We start from the raw sequence: 18,762 nt of genomic DNA, 5'->3' as shown, positions 1-18,762 counted from the left end.
AATGTTTAGGCATAAAATCTAAGAACTGGAGAGGTGAATAGTTTTTGTAATACTGGGTGAAAACTTTAGAAATCTTATTCAAGGTGTCTCATTTAGTCTATTGGGAGTACCTCTAAACATTATTTTAGCACCAGAACTTTACCAGTAAATAAATGTGAAATTAAAACATTTTATTATTTCATTCTTTAAGATTCGTCGTGAAGGTGTGCGTCTATTCCTCTTATGGTTGCAAGCACTTCAAAATAATTGTAGTAAAGAACAACTGTGTATGTTTTCTTGTTTAATCCCTGGATTTCCACCACCACAGTCTGAACATGGGCCTCAAACACTAGATAATCTGATAAATCCTGTGCTAAGTGTACAAGAAAGTAAGTATGAAATGTGTATTTTCAAAAAAATAAATTTATAATGTGTAGCATAATCCCAAACATATTAATTCAGAAGTAACTCCTAGTTTTTATGGTGTTTTTGCATGCTTGGAATTGGTGCTCTGTTGTTGCAATATGTCAACCAGTATGCACAGTAGAGGGGAGTATTCATGTCCCTGTGAAGGCTGAAACCTCCTCAGCATTATGGTTCTTTTAAGAAAAAATAAGAACCTCATGTGTTTCATGTGAGCTGTTCTTGAAACTCGTCTGGAAGCTTCAGTTAATGCAAAATATCAACTGGCCAACAGTGCCAGGATCATTTTATACAAATACCAGACTCATATGTCTGCTGCAAGATCTGTACAGTTTGCCTTTGTTTGCTAGTTGTTTTTGATATGAATCAGTCCATGAACTAATATCAGAGGGCAAATGCCTTCTTATAAATGCTTAGAATTTGAGAGGCCTGTTGGTCGGGTACAGAAGAGAGACCAGTAGAAGAGAATATATGTAGCTCAGGGTTGAACTGTGAAGACCTTGGTGCTCTCTGATCTTGGTTGTTTGATTGCAGATGTTTAATTACCCAACTATGTAACATGAGTCTGAGTGAGTGTGGGGTTTGCTCCCTGTTGATGTACAGTAGCTTGCCCTGCCAGTGTTGGTGAGGGTGTGGTTTTCTTCTTGGTAGTTCCTTGATTAGAGTATTGTTTTCTTCTTGATTGTTTGTCTGGTGTTAATCCCTGCTTATCCAGGTATAGGCTGCTGGAGAGGACTTGTTCTGGTCTTTCTATTTCCTTCTTAGCTTTCTTATTGTCTCTTTTGAATGGTGTGTAAATGTGGTTTATCTCTGTGTGTATTGATGGCTGATGTGTCTGAGTGCCAAGCTTCCAGGAGTTCCCTAGCGTTTTTGGTTTTAGCTTGGTCTAGGGTGCTCAGTTTCCCAGTTGAAACTGTGGTTGAGTCTGTCCATGTGTTGTGAGATTAAGGAGTTTTCATCATGTCTTCTGACTGCTAGTTGGTGTTCATGGATGTGCTCCATGGATGAGTATTTTGATCTTAATGTATTTGGTTACGTCGGGTGTATTTTACAGTACTGCTGCCATGGATTCTTTCACTAGTTCTGGGTCTATGGATGTAAATTGTGACTTACATCCATAGTTCCAGAACTAGTGAAAGAATCCATGGCAGCAGTACTACACAACACACCTGATCTAGCCAAATACACTGAGTTGGCTTGGTTAGTTGCCTGGTTAACAACAAAACCATTACATTTACCTGAGGCTTAACAGTTATATATATTTTATTAAGAGTTTTGAATGTTTCTTGGGATGGAAGGATGGAGGTGCATACTGAAAAAAACAAACATGAATAGGTAATGCTGAATTACGGCAAAGGCCTCTGTAGTCCAGTATTCTGTTCCCACAGTCACTCATCAAATCTCCATGTATTCTGTATTTTAATTATTGTTAGCCATATTAAGTGCTTACTTGAGCAGAAAGACAGAACATTAAATTAAATTGAATTAATTTAAATTAATAGACGATTAAACAAATGCAATAAATAAGCCAGCAAACAGGACTTGAGTGTGACACAGCATTCTCTTTATGTTTCCCATTAAGTATTATGAAGCATACTGTTTCTGATATTTTTTAATATCGTGTGCATCCTTGAGAGAAACTGGAATGGCCATAAACGTTACAGGATTCTGAGTAATATGCTGGAAATTGCAGTTCATAGTTGTCAACATTGTACAACCAAATTTATTCATTAATATTCTTCTAATGCTTTTCTCTAAGTAAGCTTAAGTGTGTGATTATGTATGTAAGCTGACAGAAGTCCATTTAGCCTTCATTGCCAACTTGACAATCTTAATATTTATTATTGAACAGCACAAGTGACTGTAGAAGAAATTACTCCGCTTGTCCCTCCACAATCAGGAGATAAAGGACAGGATGATCTAACAAGCTATTTTTTAGAAGCACTTTTAAAATACATAGTAATTCAGGTATGTTGGTTGCATTTTTTTGGATAATTGGTTTTCCAGCTTAAACCTAATTTTACTATTGATTGCATAAGATTCAGTCTAATGCAAACATCTTTGTTCTCTAATAAAATGAACATATGTTTAGAAGTATTTTTTAAGAATTAGGCACTGAAATGTTTGTTTTAAAGTTAGTAAATACTGTAGAATATATATTACGCATATTACAATATAAATTTTACAATAATATTTTTATATTTATTTAGTTATTATTTGTGAACCAGTCTGACTAAACACAAGGTGCCCTAGACTTCTGCCAATTCGTATTACTTATGTAAATATAGTTTCTTAAATAGCAATTGTGTAAAAGAGGGAGGATACCTTTATTTATTACAATAATTTACATGTATTTCAGGGTAACAGTCCTCCCAAAGCAGTTTACAAATTGTATAAACAATTGTAAATAAAAACACAATAAATGTTATACAAATAGAAATCAACAAACCTCCACAATCCTTCTCACAGGGAAGTTGGTGGTAATAGTCCTCTTGTCTGCCCCTGGAAAAAATGAAGTAAGGTCAGAAGTCTAATCCCATCATATTGAAAACTCGGTAAACATGCAGTCATACTGAAGAGCAGCTACTATATCTTGCTGAAGGACCCAGAGACTGAGCAGAAATAAAATCACAAGCCTGGTCAGCCTAAAATAGGAACATACTAAAACCCAGAAAGAAACAGATGGAAGTGAATGAAAATAACTATTAATAGCATTCAGGTAGTTGATACATTTGGAATATATAATTGCATTGTATCTGCCTCTGAAATAGATATAAATAATCCAACATTCATATTGTAGGTCAAAAGTCTGGAATGGAAGAACAGAGAAAACCAAGAAAAGGGATTTTCATTCTTATTTTCACATTTTAAGAAATATTACTTGCCTTATATTTTCCCAAACATGTGTAAGGAGAACAGCTTGTATAATCCAGTACTTGGTAAGCATTATTTCATTGTTTTAGAGAAGCATTCTCCTGGTTGTAATAGGAAAGAAAAAAACAAGGGCATTCTGGTTTGTATGGCAGGTATCTCATGCAAACTAATATTTTTTAGTGTCACATTATAAAAGCCAATATTAACTTGAAGGTCCTTGCAAAGAACCACAGCCACATAACACATGATTTGATCAAGACTGCAGATGGGCAAGGAAAGATTCAGTGCACAAATTCCATATTCAGCAAAGAATAAGATTTCAAGAAATGTTAGAAGACTTGATTAAAAATTGATCTGATTATTTTAAAAAAAAATTAAAAATGAAGAATAGAGAATTTGCTGAATTGCAATAGTGAGAACTTCCTACTGCTGTAAGAAGAAAGAAGGAGACCCATTTCAGGGAAATGGTTGCACATGGAATAGTTAGTTACAGACCTCTGATGAAGAAGATTGCATTGGAGATAATGGATTTCATGTTTCAGTAAGCCTTTTGGTATAACCTTAGAAGTCCAAGGGCTACTAAGTCAGTATACAGTGTTCTCTTTGGATCAGTGCAACTTTGGGGGGTCAGTTTCTGTACAGCAGGTATCACATTTGATTAAGGTTGAATGTCCATTAAATCAATGGTTTGCCCAAAACCTAACAATCCCAAGTAGAGTAAGATTGGCGAGTTAGCTCCTCTCTCTATCCTCCCCTCAGCAACTCCCAGCATGGCATATATCGCTAGCCTTTCTGCTCTCCAGTCTTCTCAGTACCTTCCCTTCTGTCCCTCCTCTAATTCCTCTCAACTGCTTTTGTAATCCCAAGGTATGAAGCCCTATTAGAATAGAACCATACATAGAATATTAGGGTATTTGCAACTGCTTCCTTAAGCCTGTTGTCTTTGTGGACCCCTGGTGATAAATGGATCTTGATTTTAGTCACTATCTGAAAACATATGCAGGAGTTGCATTCTGATCCAATGAATTTAATTCTAAGGAAATATAAGACCACTAAGTTAAGTTACAAACTCAAAACATTTACTTGGAAATTTTGTCTTACTGTTTTCACCTGGACACAGTCCTAAATACCTGTATACAATCACAGTTTTAGGCCTTTTACATTTAATTTGTGTTTCTCTCACAACATTTAAACTTGATCAAACAGTTAAACACATAGTATGCTTTGAAGAAAAATAAATTGTTTGTGTTTCATGGAATAGAAGGATTGGAAGGTTTCTTGGAGGTCACCTAGTTCATCCCCCTGCCTACTGCAGGATTATGGCATGCTTGCATTGAACCCTATGGTATAAATATTGGCCATTATGCATTTTTGGTAATATTTATATAACTAGCGATTCAAAATTGACTTTGGCTTGATATCTTTTTCATCTTGTTGTTGTTTCTCCTGCAGATATGCCTCAGATGAGAGCAAAGCCACATTATATAATCATGAAGAAAGACACTGAAACAAATGAAACAGTATATTGCACAAAGGAACCTTTCCTTAAAGCTCGCGTTATTGTCATCAGATGGTTGGTGTCTTTCTGGCTTGAGCCAAAACCTCTTGCAGGACCTCAGATTCCTGGAATGGAAGGGGAAATTGTGCCAAAGAATATTCAGGTAGAGCTAAGAAGGAGATACGATTGAACTGAATAGGAAGAAAGCCCGTCTTACTCATTTAATTTCTGTCTCACTTTTTTCCAAATAACTCCTGATGGTGAATATGGTCCCCTTCTCTTTTATCCTTACAACAGTCTATAAAGTAGAGTAAGCTGGATGTCTGGCCACAAGCTTTCCAACTGATCAGGGATTTAAAGCCCCATATCCTTATCTTCTTTTCAGCTATTTTGGAAATAGTCAGCTAAAATGTCCTTCTTTCTCCCCACCAGCCCTCACCCAAAAAAGAAAAAAAAAAGTTGTTTATCTTTCTCTAAGCTGGAAGATAGAGAGGCACTGTGTTTTGAAGACACTCCAATTGCCTACAACATCAGATTTACATCAGAAATGGGAAATCTCTGAAAGTAGGGAGATGGGCATCACACTAAACATCTGTCAGGCTCCCTGATCAGATGTTCCCAGAACATCTTATCGAACTTGCATCCATCTTCAAGCAACCCATGTCAGACTGCGAGTTGCCAGCAGGGAGGGGGAGCTGGATTGGAGTGTGAATCATTTTGTTTGGGCTAGATGCTCCAAGGTCAACGGGCAGAAAACTGTTCAAGCCATCTGCTGGCACGAGGAGAAGGGGTGCATACCTATAGGGGTAGTGGGAGGTGGATTAGAGGCTTTTGTGATTTTAAACTGTAGAACGTGTGTTAAATACCATTCGTAACTTTCATTTTGTACTGGACACTTCGCTTCATTAAACAGATTTATAAGCACTTGCTTATGGGTTGTGATTGAGTGAAAGCTCGAGTGACCAGTCCTGACAACATCTCTGACTCAGTGATTAACATTATTATTATTTTAATTTTATATAAACATTTGCATACCACCCCATTCCAGATACATTAGGCAATTTAATAACCAAATACATTTGAATGTTATATATTTCATTTATAGCATTCTTACTTTCTTCAGAAGTACCATATGAACCCATTTTGTTCATATCCTCCTCCTCCAAACTGGTGCCCTCAAGATGTGTTGTTTCAATTCTCATAATTCTCAGCCAGCATGGTCAATTGTGTTTTGGCTAAGCATGAAGGAAATTGGTCCAACACATCTGGAGGGGTGGGAAAGAATGATTAACATTTTAGCCACTATACCACATCATGCCATACCTATTTCCTGCAATATACTTATATTTTTTATGTATTAGTAAAAACTATCATTGTGTGTGTGTGTGTGTGTGTGTGTGTGTATTTGTCATTTCATTTTTGGTTTCAGAGAGTAGCTGCTAGCTTGGCTTCCAGAGAAGACAGCAAAAATGATACTACCGATAGGTCTGATAGAAATCCAGAAGCTGAACAATCTCATTCTAACACAAGCACACTGACTGAAAGAGAACCCAGTTCCTCCAGCCTTTGCAGTATTGATGAGGAGCATCTTACAGACATTGAAATAGTCCGCAAAGTTTTTTCTTCTAAGAGGAGTAATGTTAACTTTCTCACAGAAATATTTCGTCAGGTAAAAAAATCCTTTGTTTCTGAAAAATATTTATCTTTGAATAAATGTTTAACTTAGAATCTGTTCTGTGTTTTAAATAATATTGACAAATGTAGATTGATTTCCTTATACTCCTAATTAACAGATGGTCAGAGGCAAAATCACAACTTTCAATAATTTGTATCAGTCTTCCTAAATTTAATACTTTCCAGGTATGTTAAGCGTAACATCACCAAAATTTTGAAGCTGTAGATATCCAGGGGTCATTGGGTTAGGAAGGCAGCTCTACCAGTGATAAGCATCTGGTTTTGTTAGCTGAGTAGATGTGATGTCATGAAACCTTTAGGAATACTTTTTTGTTGTTGTTGCATCTGATATCTGGAACAATACAAACTTTCTTGTTCAAATAAAGCAGCTAAGGGGGAAATCCCACATATGACAGGGAACCTGCTATTTATTTATTTGTTGATTCTGGGCAGCTTACAGCTTTAAAAGCAAGAAAACAATAATAGCAGGAATATAGATCATATACTCTACCTGGGAGAATAGCCGGGTATTCAGAGCTTTTCTGAACATCATCAGGATAAGAGTCATATGGCAGTTTGAGGGCATTTCAATAGAAAATGAATCTGGGGGAAAATGCAATACTATTAAAGGAACAACATTATTTGTTTAAATGCCCAAGCTATGAAGAATTAGTAAATCATACTTTCTAATACAGTAACTACACTAAAATGTGTCTGGGGTGATTTGTGAATATACTTACACCACTGCATTCAAGAGTTACTGCCATATTTCATTATATATATTACTGTATCTGCTGCCATAACCTATACAGTGAACATGGCATTTTATATGAAATTTTACTGTATGAGAATATTGATTAGATCCATTGATAAGTTTATTTATTCTATATTGCTGTCAAGAATGACAGACAAATTGCCATCTTCTTGCCATTTTCCCATTAATTTTTATGTAGAAATATCAATATTCTTAATTTATTTCTGTTTGAGTTCTAGTCCCACCTTTCCACTAAAAAGCATATACAAGTAGTTTCCTGATAGCTTTCATTTATGTTCACATTAATAATGTGTATTCTTCACAGAATCATCAAAATGCCAAAAGCAACATCACAGCTGTGGCAGTATAATCTCTGCCCCTTTCACACATGCTTGCAACATCATGGTACACATAGAAAAGAGGTGGAATTTGCATCATGATGCTGGTTTTATTACTTGTCCCCCCTCCCACTTCAGATGCCTCTGAGTCTTCAGTTCTGCTATTCCAAGTCTTATAACAGCCTTTATAAATGGAGACATAAATAATCAGTTACTAAACTGGGTGGCAGGTTTTGATTTTTGTGCTTTGCTCCTCTGTTCTTTCAAAAACAAATTGGGTGGTTTTGCATTTCTTCTGATGAAAATGTTATCTTCAGCATGCTCCTGTCAGTGAAAGTATTGGATGGCCTTTAAACAGAACACTTTAAATTTAAATCTAAGAATCCTATAACTATATTAGGGAGCTTTTTCCATAACTTATGAGCCTTTTTTCACCTTAATTAGGCATTTTTACTGCCAATATGCGAAGCAGCAGCCATGAGGAAAGTGGTTAAAGTATACCAGGAATGGATCCAACAGGAAGAAAAGCCCTTATTCATGAAAGAACCAGAGGAAATTGTTTCGTCTTTGAACATAGACAATGATGAAAACATTGCAGAACATAATTTGTCAGAGAAAGGAAAAGAAAGAGAGGAGGTAAAAACATCTGAAATCATTCTTTGATTTCTCTTTTTCCATCTCTATGCAGCAGCATCTTCATTCATTGTACATATAAATAAATAAATATATATATAAATTGTTTAAAATTATCTAGTGTAATCTGTTCCTGGAAGGAAAGGAAAGGTAAGATGTATAATGCAGTTTTTACACCTAACAAGCTCAGTTGAAGATTAAGTGAGAAAGAATATGTATCTGAGCACTATAAAACTGTTGGAAATTTTTGGCCATTCTTAGACTAAAATATTATGTTCATGGATTATATTTCCACCATATTTTATAGGTCCCAGAATTGATTCTGGCTGTTTTTAAATAAAACCCAGTTCTTCATGAAGAGGAGAAGGTGCAAATTAGACACTGGGGGTGTTTAATTCTGTTTAAATATGATTGGCCATGAGATTTTCATGGTTCTCTACACAATCAGATAATTATCTTTTTTTGAAACAAAACATCTTTATAAGGCTTGAGGAATGTATAGTGTGGATATAATCAAAGTTTCTAAAAGCAGTACATTATTGAAGTTTGATGGTGGCAGTAGCAATGGATTGATTTTCTCCTAGAAGAAACAACAGAGTTTATTGTGACAGATTAAAGACTGGCTGGCACATTGTTTGAAAATTGCAAATCATTTCATTAATAGTAAGAGGTCCTGCTCTTAATTACAAATATATTTACGTGTGCTATATGGGGTAGATTATAAATAGTAAGGTCTGAGAGAAATGTAATACAAAAAGTACAATGATAATTAGATTGTAACTAGTGTTCTTTACCAAAAGTATTGTTGGTTGCAACAGATGTAACCCAGCTACTTATCTGAAGATTTCATAGAAGAAGCTGACAGATTGCTATGCTGGTACTTTCACTGAATGCTGATAATGTTAAGGGACTAGAAATAATTCCTCATTTTGTGGCTGGTGCTGATCAAAGAATTCAGAACAGCAGGAAAATTTAAACTCTGTCTATCTGTCTGTCAGTCTTTGTCTTGTGGATATTTGGAAAGAAATAATCATGTGTATGTTAGGAAAGTACAGGTAGTTCCTGTCGAAATTCAAATTGGACAAGAAATGGTTGTTATCAGGAAGTTCCCTATAAAATATCAGAGTTGGATAACCTGGAACAAGGTATACGAGCTGGAATACAAGCAGTACTACAAGTAAGCATGTATTTCCTTCTGTTTTCCTATATAAAATTTTCCAGTGTTCTTTTGTTGTACATTTTGCAACTATCTTTCCTGAATACAGGTAGTCCTTGAATTACGACCACAATTGTGAGTGGAATTTCCATCTCTAAGCAATGTGGTCATAAAGTTTGATGTCACATGACCATATCACTTAGCGATGGCAATCCCTGTTACTGTCATTAAGTGAATTCCACTGGTTGTTAGCTGAGGACTCACCCCAATGCAAACCATTCCAGGCTTGGTCCCTCCCAGCCCTGAGCCTTGGTAAGGTAAGGGACTGCCTCCAATTCCCCCCACCTGCCTATCTGCCTCCCCGATCTCTGCCCTTTTGGCTGCCCTGCACCCTGCCTTGCAGGGCGGCAAGCAGCCCCAAAACCACACAGCTCTGGGGCTGCTTGCCACACTGCGGCTCAGAGGCTTCTTGGTGCACCGTGGCTCTGGGGCTGCAAGAAGCCCGAGCCACAGCATAGCGTGAAGTCTAAGCCGCCCCGGCAGCGCAGCACAAAGCCTCAGCACCCTGGGAAGCCCCAGCAGCACGGTGCAAAGCAGCAGCATCCTGGGAAGCCCCAACAGCACAGCACAAAGCTGAAGCATCCTGGAAAGCCCCAGCAGTGTGGCACAAAGCTGCAGCCCAGCACCATGGCACAAATGCAAAGCCCCTAGCCATCCCAGGAAGCCCCAACTGCCCCAGCCCAGCTACCCTCGCTGCCCTGCACTCTGAAACCCCTGCTGCCCTGCACTCTGTCCCCCCATCTGACCTTCACCATCTTCTTGCTCCCACTGCTGATGAAGTGTGTCCACACTGGCCCTTCGCAAGGCAGCTGCTGGCCATATGCGGCCATCTTCCCCAGGTCTCGCGAGGAAACCACCATGCGTAACCTTGGGAAGAAAGCCTCATGCAGCCAGAAGCTGCCTCGTGAAGGGCCAGGCCAGGCATGCTTGGTCAGCAGTGGGAACAAGACGGCAAAGGTCAGCTAGGGTGGCAGGGGCTATGGAGTTCTGGGGGCCTAGATAGGGCATAGATAGGGAGAGATAGGTGGGTGGGGGGAGTTGAAGCACCCCTGCAGTTGTAAGTGTGGGCGGGCTGCCAGGTGCACATATTTGATCATGGGACTGTGGGGGCACTGCAACAGCCACAACTTCGGGCAGCAGTTCTAAGTCCCTTTGTTCAGTGCTGCCGTAACTTTGGTCACTGAACAAATGGTTGTTAAGTCGAAGACTACCTGTATAAACGGATGCAACTCTGTTAAGATGGAGTGGCTATGGATTAATGGCTCCTCGGTATCTGGGAAATTGTCATCTTTGGTCCTGGACGGGGTTGCACTGCCCCAGACAGACCCGGTGTGTAATTTGGGGGTCCTCCTGGACTCACGACTGCTGCTCGATGAGCTGGTGGCAGTCATGGCCAGGAGGGCCTTTGCTCCACTTCTTGTTGTGCACCAGTTATGCCCTTTCCTGGACCGAGAGGCCCTTCAGTCACTCATGTCCTGGTCACCTCCTGTATAGACTACTGTAATGCGCTCTACATGGGGCTACCCTTGAAGACTATCTGGAAACTTCAGCTGCTCCAGAACGTAGCCGTGTGGGCAATCTTAGGTGCCCCAAGGGTGGCACATATAACACCTTTGCTACGCGAACTGCGCTGGCTCCCAGTTTGCTTCCGTATCCAATTCAAGGTGTTGGTTATCGTCTTTAAAGCCCTACATGACATAGGGCCAGGTTACCTGAAGGACCGTTTCATCCCCATCACATCAACCTGTCCCACCCGGTCATGTAGAGAGGGCATATTACGGACCCCATCTGTAAAAGAATTCCATCTGGCGAGGTCCAGGAACCAGGCTTCTCTGCAGTAGTTCCTGCCCATTCTTCCCCCAGAGGTGAGACAAGCCCCCTTGCACCAGGACTTCTGCAAAAAAACTAAAAACCTGGTTGTGTCAGTATGTCTGGGGCAGGGAGAGGAATAGTCAGTTGTGGGGATGGCTAGTGCCTTAGAATGGCCCTTTATACTCACTAACTGAGATACAGTCTTAGCCATCTGGATCCTATCATATTTTGTATCTTTTACTTATTTATATTTATATTTATTGTTTTATAATGGTATTGAATTTTAAATTTTGTTTTTTGTAAACCACCCAGAGTCCCTCCTTGTGCAGGGGGGGAGATGGGCAGTGATAAAATTTGATTAATAAATACATAAAATAAATAAAATGCCCAATTAGATTTTATTCAGTTAATCCAGATGAATTTGTATCTTCCATTATAATCAATGTGGTAATATTTAGCTGATTTCTCAGTATAATCATTTTTATTTCTTTTAATCACAGGTTTTTATAACAAATTCCTCAAATATATTTCTTCTTGAGCCAGCAAATGAGATTAAAAGTTTGTTAGATGAACATACAGATATGTGTAAACGCATTCTTAATATCTACCGTTACATGGTAGTACAAGTAACAATGGACAAGAAGACTTGGTAAAGTGTTTCTGTTTTAATAATATGGTACATACTTATCTCCCTCTTAATGTAACATTTCCCCACTATAAAAATATTGTTAATAAATAAATGTTGGGAGTTGAAAAAGTTGTAAATAATTTACTTCATAGCCTAATGCAGCCTTTCTCAACATTTTGACCCTGGAGGAACCCTTGAAATATTTTTCAGGCCTCAGGGAACCCCTGCACATTCAGGCTCAAATAAAGGCCACGAGTTACAAAATTATTATATTTGTTTCATGTGTAGGCCTGTTTATATGCATTAACAGTGTTCTTAAACTAAAAATAAAGAATAAAACTTACCTCTTTAATGTGAAGATGCCCAAATTTGGAATAATTTTTTAAATAAATCATGATCTCCAGGGAACCTCTAATGACCTCTCACAGAACCCTAGGGTTCCATGGAACCCTGGTTGAAAAACCCTGGCCTAATGTATCTCAAATGGGTATTATGATATAACTATGTAATAGATCTCTGTATGTCTTTCTAAGTTTATTGTAATGAGAAGATACAAGAAGGCATGCGCAGATTCAGTTCCAAAATGGGCAGACTTGCTTTGAATCTGGTGTGGACACCTACACTTCACTTATAAGCAGATCTTTAAAACTTTTCCCCCCCAACTAATATATACCTTTGTTTTATGTTTGTTTTTGTTTTCTAGAGAGTGCCCCATATTGAGTAATAAAGTTAATTAATTGACTTTAAATGATACTAGACTAATGTTGCTTTGCAGGGAACAGATGCTGCTTGTGCTGCTCCGAGTAACAGAATCAGTATTGAAAATACCAACTCAAATTTTTCTACAGTATCAAGGAAGAAAGAATTTGACTTTAGCAGGAAGACTTGCTGGTCCTCTTTTCCAGGCAAATTAATACATTTTAATATTTTAATTATTCCAAATATTATAGATGAGGTGTCTTTCATTCATTAGTTTACTGTCTGAAATGATTAGTTATTTACATTTTTATAAGTTAGCTTTCAGAGCTGTTTGTCTGATTGTCTGAATGCTCAATGCTAAATATTTTTATTTATGAATAACAGAAACACCAGATGAAGTGTATTCATCTTTAAATATTTGTGCTATTTGTTTACATAAAAACGGTTAATTGTCTGTAATGGAGCTAAAACTAAGCCATGTGTACAGCAACATCAAATAGCACAGTTGCTGGTGGTCTATGTCATTTAGATGAGGGGCTATGTGTTTGGTCATTAATGCACATTTAAAACAAATATAATTCCCTATACATACATAACCAAATTCTATGGGTTTTGCTAATTTCACTGGATAACTTAAGGCATTATTAACATTCAATAACTCATGGCTTTATTATCATACATCAGACAGACATTGCAAGAGCAGACATTTGTGTGTGTGTGTGTGTGTGTCTGTTTGCACCTTTAAAAGTAATTTACCTAACTGATAGAAGATAGGCTAATATCAAATGCCAAAAACACCTGGAAAAATCTGTAAGGGTTAACCATCTCCTTCACATCCTGTTACTAAGTTTTTAAAGATATTTGGTGGCTGCCTTCAGCAACAGAATGCTGGACATTATTACCTGCTTGTGGAAGTATGTGTTTGGCTACTTTTGGAAACTATTGGGCTAGTTAGATGGACTCTTGAGGAGTCCATCAGAAGTGCTGTTACAATGTTGGCCAGATTCCACTACAAATTAACTCCTTCCAAAATTGTTTTTATCTAACATATGTAGTCATCATATATTTGTGATGTAGTGGGTCATCCATATATGTGTGTAAATTGAACATTAATTTTATATACTAGAATGCTTCTGGAGAATAACTGAATTCAATCTTATGTTGTATATCAAAAGATGCACCCAGTTGTGGTCTGGGGAAAGTGGGCCCAAAGCAAGGCAAGTGGACAAATTAAGAAGAAAAAGGATATACATTTGGATGTACAGGTAGTCCTCACTTAACAACCACAGTTTGGACTGGAATTTTGGTCACTAAGCAATGCAGCTGTTAAGCAAATCTGACCCGATTTTATGACCATTTTTGTGGTGGCTGTTAAGTGAATCATGTGGTCATTAAGTGAATCACTCGATTCCCTGTTGATTTTGCTTGCCGGAAGCTGACTGGAAAGGTCAGAAATGGTGATCGTGTGACTGTGGGACCCTGTGATGGTTGCAAATGTGAACTGGTTGCCAAGTGCCCGAATTGCAATCAACTGCAGGGATGCTGCGATGGTTGTAAGCGCAAGGACCGGTTGCAAGTTGGTTTTTTCAGCGCCTTTATAAGTCCGAACCGTTGCTAAACAAATCATTGTTAAGCAAGGACTACCTGTATATGAATGAATGAATGAAATAGAGAGAGAGAGAGTGTATGTGTGTGTGTTTATGTACAGTATGTATAAAAACTGCCTCCAACAGCAGCTAGTCTGATGCTTCCAAGATGGATGGAAGAAAACCTAAGCAGACAGAATTTTCTCATATATGCCAGTGTAATCATCAAGTGAAGATAAACATTTCAAATCAGATAGATAAAACAAAAGATTATATTTGGATATCTATAAAAAAGAGATACATTATAGCTGAGGTTAATTGCAGAATATTCTTGGAATAACATTTTCTGTAACATTTATCTTTATAACTTCTTGGATTTTTTTTTATTGAACAGCCTCTTATTCATAACCCTAATCCAAACAATACACTGTTTTCTAGCTTTTTTGCTGGTGTCAGATTTGTTAGATGTAACAGGGTGTGTGGAGGCTAGTTCAAGTCCTCCAAAAGGCATATGCAAGGATAGCTTGCCCTTCCCCTAGTCTACAGGGAAGGTGAATGTTGAGAGATAGAGAGAGGGAAAATGGGCTTAGTTGAGAAATGGAGTTGCAAAAAAGTGTTTTGGCAAGAAAATAAGCAAAAAGGAAAGTGGTTAGACAAAAGAAGGAAAGGTTAGTAGAGAAAGGGATTCATAGAGATCTTTAATGATGTAGGATGAAGAGAAAGACATGCAGAGAGAGAAAAGGTTAAACAGACACTGAAGCTGTATTACTAACTCACAGCAAAACTTCTTTTTCCACAGTTAATTAACTATGCAGCTTTCATAATTTTAATGAGTTAAAAATGACTGAGATTCCAGTTTCTTCTGCCACAAAATATGTGTTTTCCTCTTTTATATTTCTGTTTGTAGACTCTTATAGTAGCTTGGATCAAAGCAAATCTAAATGTGTACATTTCCCGAGAACTTTGGGATGACCTCTTAGCAGTATTGTCATCATTGACTTATTGGGAAGAGTTGGCCACAGAGTGGTCATTAACTATGGAAACTCTAACAAAAGTGTTGGCTAGAAACCTATACAGCTTGGACCTCAGTGATCTACCACTGGATAAATTAAGTGAGCAGAAACAAAAAAAGCATAAGGGCAAAGGTAAGTCATATTATTCAGGTGTGATCAAGTTGAAAAATTGTGATCCAAGGAGAAATGAGTCCAGAGCTACAGCATATGGTATTCCTTTAAAAAAAAAAACTTTTTAGGAAATCTGTTACTAACATAAAATAAATATAATAATAAATACTGCACTGAATGTTCCTTTATTTATGTAATTCGGCTTCTGCTCCACCCCACTCCAAATGGACTCTGGGCAGCTCACAGTATAAAAATAAATACCGTAAGATAAATAAAGACAATAAGGGAAATAAACAAAATGGCAAATCCAGACCATTAACTTCAAAATGTATGAACATATGACAAACACATCTAACAAGGGGTTCCATCCACCCTACCCCAAGATACGGGATAACAGACAGGTCTTTAAGGCCTTCCAGAATGCCATCAGGGTGGGAACGTTCCAGATAGAATACAGTCAGTTTCATCATTCTGCATTCTACTTTTTAAAAATAAAGTAAGTCAGGGCATGTTCCCAGTCTTTTGGAAGGCTTAATCAAGAGATCAGCATACAGAGTTCAAAACAGAAAAAGGAAGTAGTATTTCAAGTTCTAGTTTAGTTTTAAGAAAATGAATCCTCATTAGAATCAAGCCCATAATTTTTATACAGTGTATAGTTTTATGAAGAACACTGAGTCTGCTCATGTATCAGCACTCTTAGTTGCCATGTAAAGTAACAAAAAGCCTAAATGGCTAAGTCCCTGTAGTCCCACAAAGTCAAACTTGACTCAAGGGACTCTGTACAAGAAAAAGAAGTACATTTCTTAAAGGATTGCTGTAAGAATACATTCAAATTTGACAGGCAGACATCGTAGATTATATATACGGGGAAAGTTTTGCTTATATGACTGAAATGATACATAATAATAGTGATGAAGTACTTTATTGTTATTGCAATAAGTCTTGGCTGTAGTTTGATAAATGTATCATTGAGTCAAGATCATCAATTAAACTTTTATTGTAATAGCATTTATCTTCATTTCTTATAACGTCACCCTAAATTATTATGGATACAGTTCTCATTAGTGTATGTGTGTATGCTCCCCCATCAGGTATTGGACATGAGTTTCAAAAGACATCTGTAGACAAATCATTTTCAAAAGGCTGGAGCCGTGATCAACCTGGCCAGGCCCCAATGAGACAGCGCAGTGCAACAACTACGGGATCTCCAGGAACAGAAAAGGCTAGAAGCATAGTGCGACAGAAAACAGTTGGTATGTTACAGTGAACATAGGTATTGGGGGTGCAAAATTAGAAGGAAAAGTAATAGTTTAATACTTCTAACTACACATAAAAGATTTCCTACATATGTTTTATCTATATTGTGTTTATATATGTTTGTGCATGTTTAGGCAGTTTTATGTCCTGTATTGGATGAAACAAGTATGACTGCAGAATATAGATTATTTAACAGATGTATCCAAATATGTAATCATTATATTCTGGTATACAATCCACTATAAATGCACCACATAACAAAGCTGGTATCTAGATTTGACATTTTTAAAAATGGCTATTATATAGGTATGTCTTCTTGAAGTTTGGTTATTTTCCTGAAGTAGGTAATAGGATTTCAGTTTTTATTTTGCCTTCCTCTGAAGTCTTAGACTCAGTCACAAAATCTCATTGTGTAAATAAAAATACAATTAATAACAAATATTAAAAAGAGTAATAAAAAGGCTGCTTAAAACTACCATAAATTTTAAAAACGTGCAATTAATTGCAGAAGTTACTTAGGTTTTGAATGTCTACAGTTTTGGAATAGATGCTAAAAAAAACACCAAATGCTCCCATTTTCTGAATTTGATAAAGAGATCAGTGCTATGTTGCCTAATATTAGGAAGTGTTAAAAAGATAAGAGAAGCTAATCTTAAATAATGCATTTCTAATACATGAATGTTTTCCAGATAAGAATTTCAGTGGTTTGATCAGCATTGTTCTTACATGCTTATTAACAATTTTAAGTAAAATAATAGCTTATAGTAATGCACACTTTTGCAAAAATATATAGAATAATAAGAAGATACTGTTTGCAAATTGTTAACACATCAGATGGTATATCATAAAGCTGCCAGCAATTCTCTGGCTGATGTTTGAAAACTACAGATATATATGCTGAGTCTTAAAAATCATTAAAATAGATTAATAAGTTCAGGTATGAGATTTAGGACACAAGAATTCTATTCGGGTTCAACATGTGATTTGTAATCAAACTTATTGGTCTTATGCAAAGTATTTTACCTGTATTGACCAAGATGAGTAAGCCAAATGCCAAAACTGCTTACTAGGAAGACATGCATAGACATGCATTTAACTGTGTTAAATTTCCATTATTCTTCCCCCACCCCCAGTCTTTAAGAGCCATAAAAGCTATACGAGTTGAAATAGTGGATAGTCAGCAAGGATTCTCTGTCCTTTTAGTCATAAAAGGCTGGTGAATAAACCAAACTGCAGTATAATTACAACGCTGAGGAAGAATTGAAAGAAATCACAGACATAACTTGCAAGATTATCATAGTATTGTCTTCAAGCTTTAGTCTTAAATCAAAGTATTTGAAATGCACAGCAGACAGCAATTTGTTAACTAGACAATTATCATATCCATGTAGGTAAAGGCCAGAGAGCAAATTTAAGCTAATGAAAGTGAATATATGACAGGTTAGAGCAATAATCTGAGCCACCTGGCAGCTTGATCAAGAAGCAGACCTAATCCAGTCAATATAAACCTTGTATGCAGTCCTGCAGATCCTATCTTTAAGGTCTTGTCTTGACACAAACTCCCTACAAAATGTAAAGTATATGTTTTGCATGCAGATAGTCCTAGGTTCAATATCTGGCATCTCAGCATACGACTGGGAAAGACTTCAGAGCTGCAGCCAGTCATTATAGGCTTAGTCTTTCTTAACCTGACGCCCTCAATGTTTTTGGAGTAAAATTTCCATCATTCCGAGGCATGAAGTGAATTCTAATCCAGCACATCCAGAAGGTGCCAGTTCAGGACAGTTGAATCAACAAAACAGAACTAGTTCCCTAGGTTTCTCCTGTTAGTTACCTTCCATCTTTATCAAACAAAATTAGTTTCAAATCCCCAATAGATCTAATTTTATGTACTTAATAGCTTATTTTAATTTCAGTAATGACCCCATAATCACTTTTTAAACACTGTACTAGTATACTTTCTGCAATTTATAAATAGCCTTATTCAGATGTTGCATTGTATAAACATAAAGGAGAAAGATATTATCCCTAATTTTACTACATATATATATCTACACATACACACACACACACACAAACACGTAAGTTTAAAATTCCAAATATTTGAACAGCACTTTCATGTATATATGCATACGCCATCTAGGTATAATTCTACAGTAACCAGGTAATGTTACTGTTATTAATCTTCAAATTACTTATTAATAGTACTATGGAATCATTTCTAGGACCCTGCAAAATATTCAGAAGAGGTGACTCACACTACATAG

At 37.1% G+C, this 18,762-nt stretch overlaps 1 protein-coding gene across 3 annotated transcripts in view; it reads left to right on the top strand.

The window, feature by feature from the left end:
• Positions 1-18,762, top strand: part of RALGAPA1 (Ral GTPase activating protein catalytic subunit alpha 1) — a 164,637-nt gene that overhangs the window by 10,032 nt on the left and 135,843 nt on the right. For all 3 annotated transcript variants that reach the window (XM_063290052.1, XM_063290053.1, XM_063290054.1), the window contains exons 6-16: positions 191-368; positions 2,255-2,370; positions 3,203-3,341; positions 4,729-4,937; positions 6,204-6,443; positions 7,985-8,176; positions 9,219-9,350; positions 11,702-11,850; positions 12,605-12,734; positions 15,022-15,259; positions 16,330-16,491. In XM_063290052.1, coding sequence (XP_063146122.1) covers positions 191-368; positions 2,255-2,370; positions 3,203-3,341; positions 4,729-4,937; positions 6,204-6,443; positions 7,985-8,176; positions 9,219-9,350; positions 11,702-11,850; positions 12,605-12,734; positions 15,022-15,259; positions 16,330-16,491 — 1,885 coding nt within the window. The remainder of the gene's footprint in view (positions 1-190; positions 369-2,254; positions 2,371-3,202; positions 3,342-4,728; positions 4,938-6,203; positions 6,444-7,984; positions 8,177-9,218; positions 9,351-11,701; positions 11,851-12,604; positions 12,735-15,021; positions 15,260-16,329; positions 16,492-18,762) is intronic.

This window comes from Candoia aspera, chromosome 1 (assembly GCF_035149785.1).
Source record: "Candoia aspera isolate rCanAsp1 chromosome 1, rCanAsp1.hap2, whole genome shotgun sequence".
Taxonomy (NCBI): domain Eukaryota; kingdom Metazoa; phylum Chordata; class Lepidosauria; order Squamata; family Boidae; genus Candoia; species Candoia aspera.
Note: the sequence above shows the minus strand (reverse complement) of the source record. Positions and strands in the feature narration are given on the sequence as shown.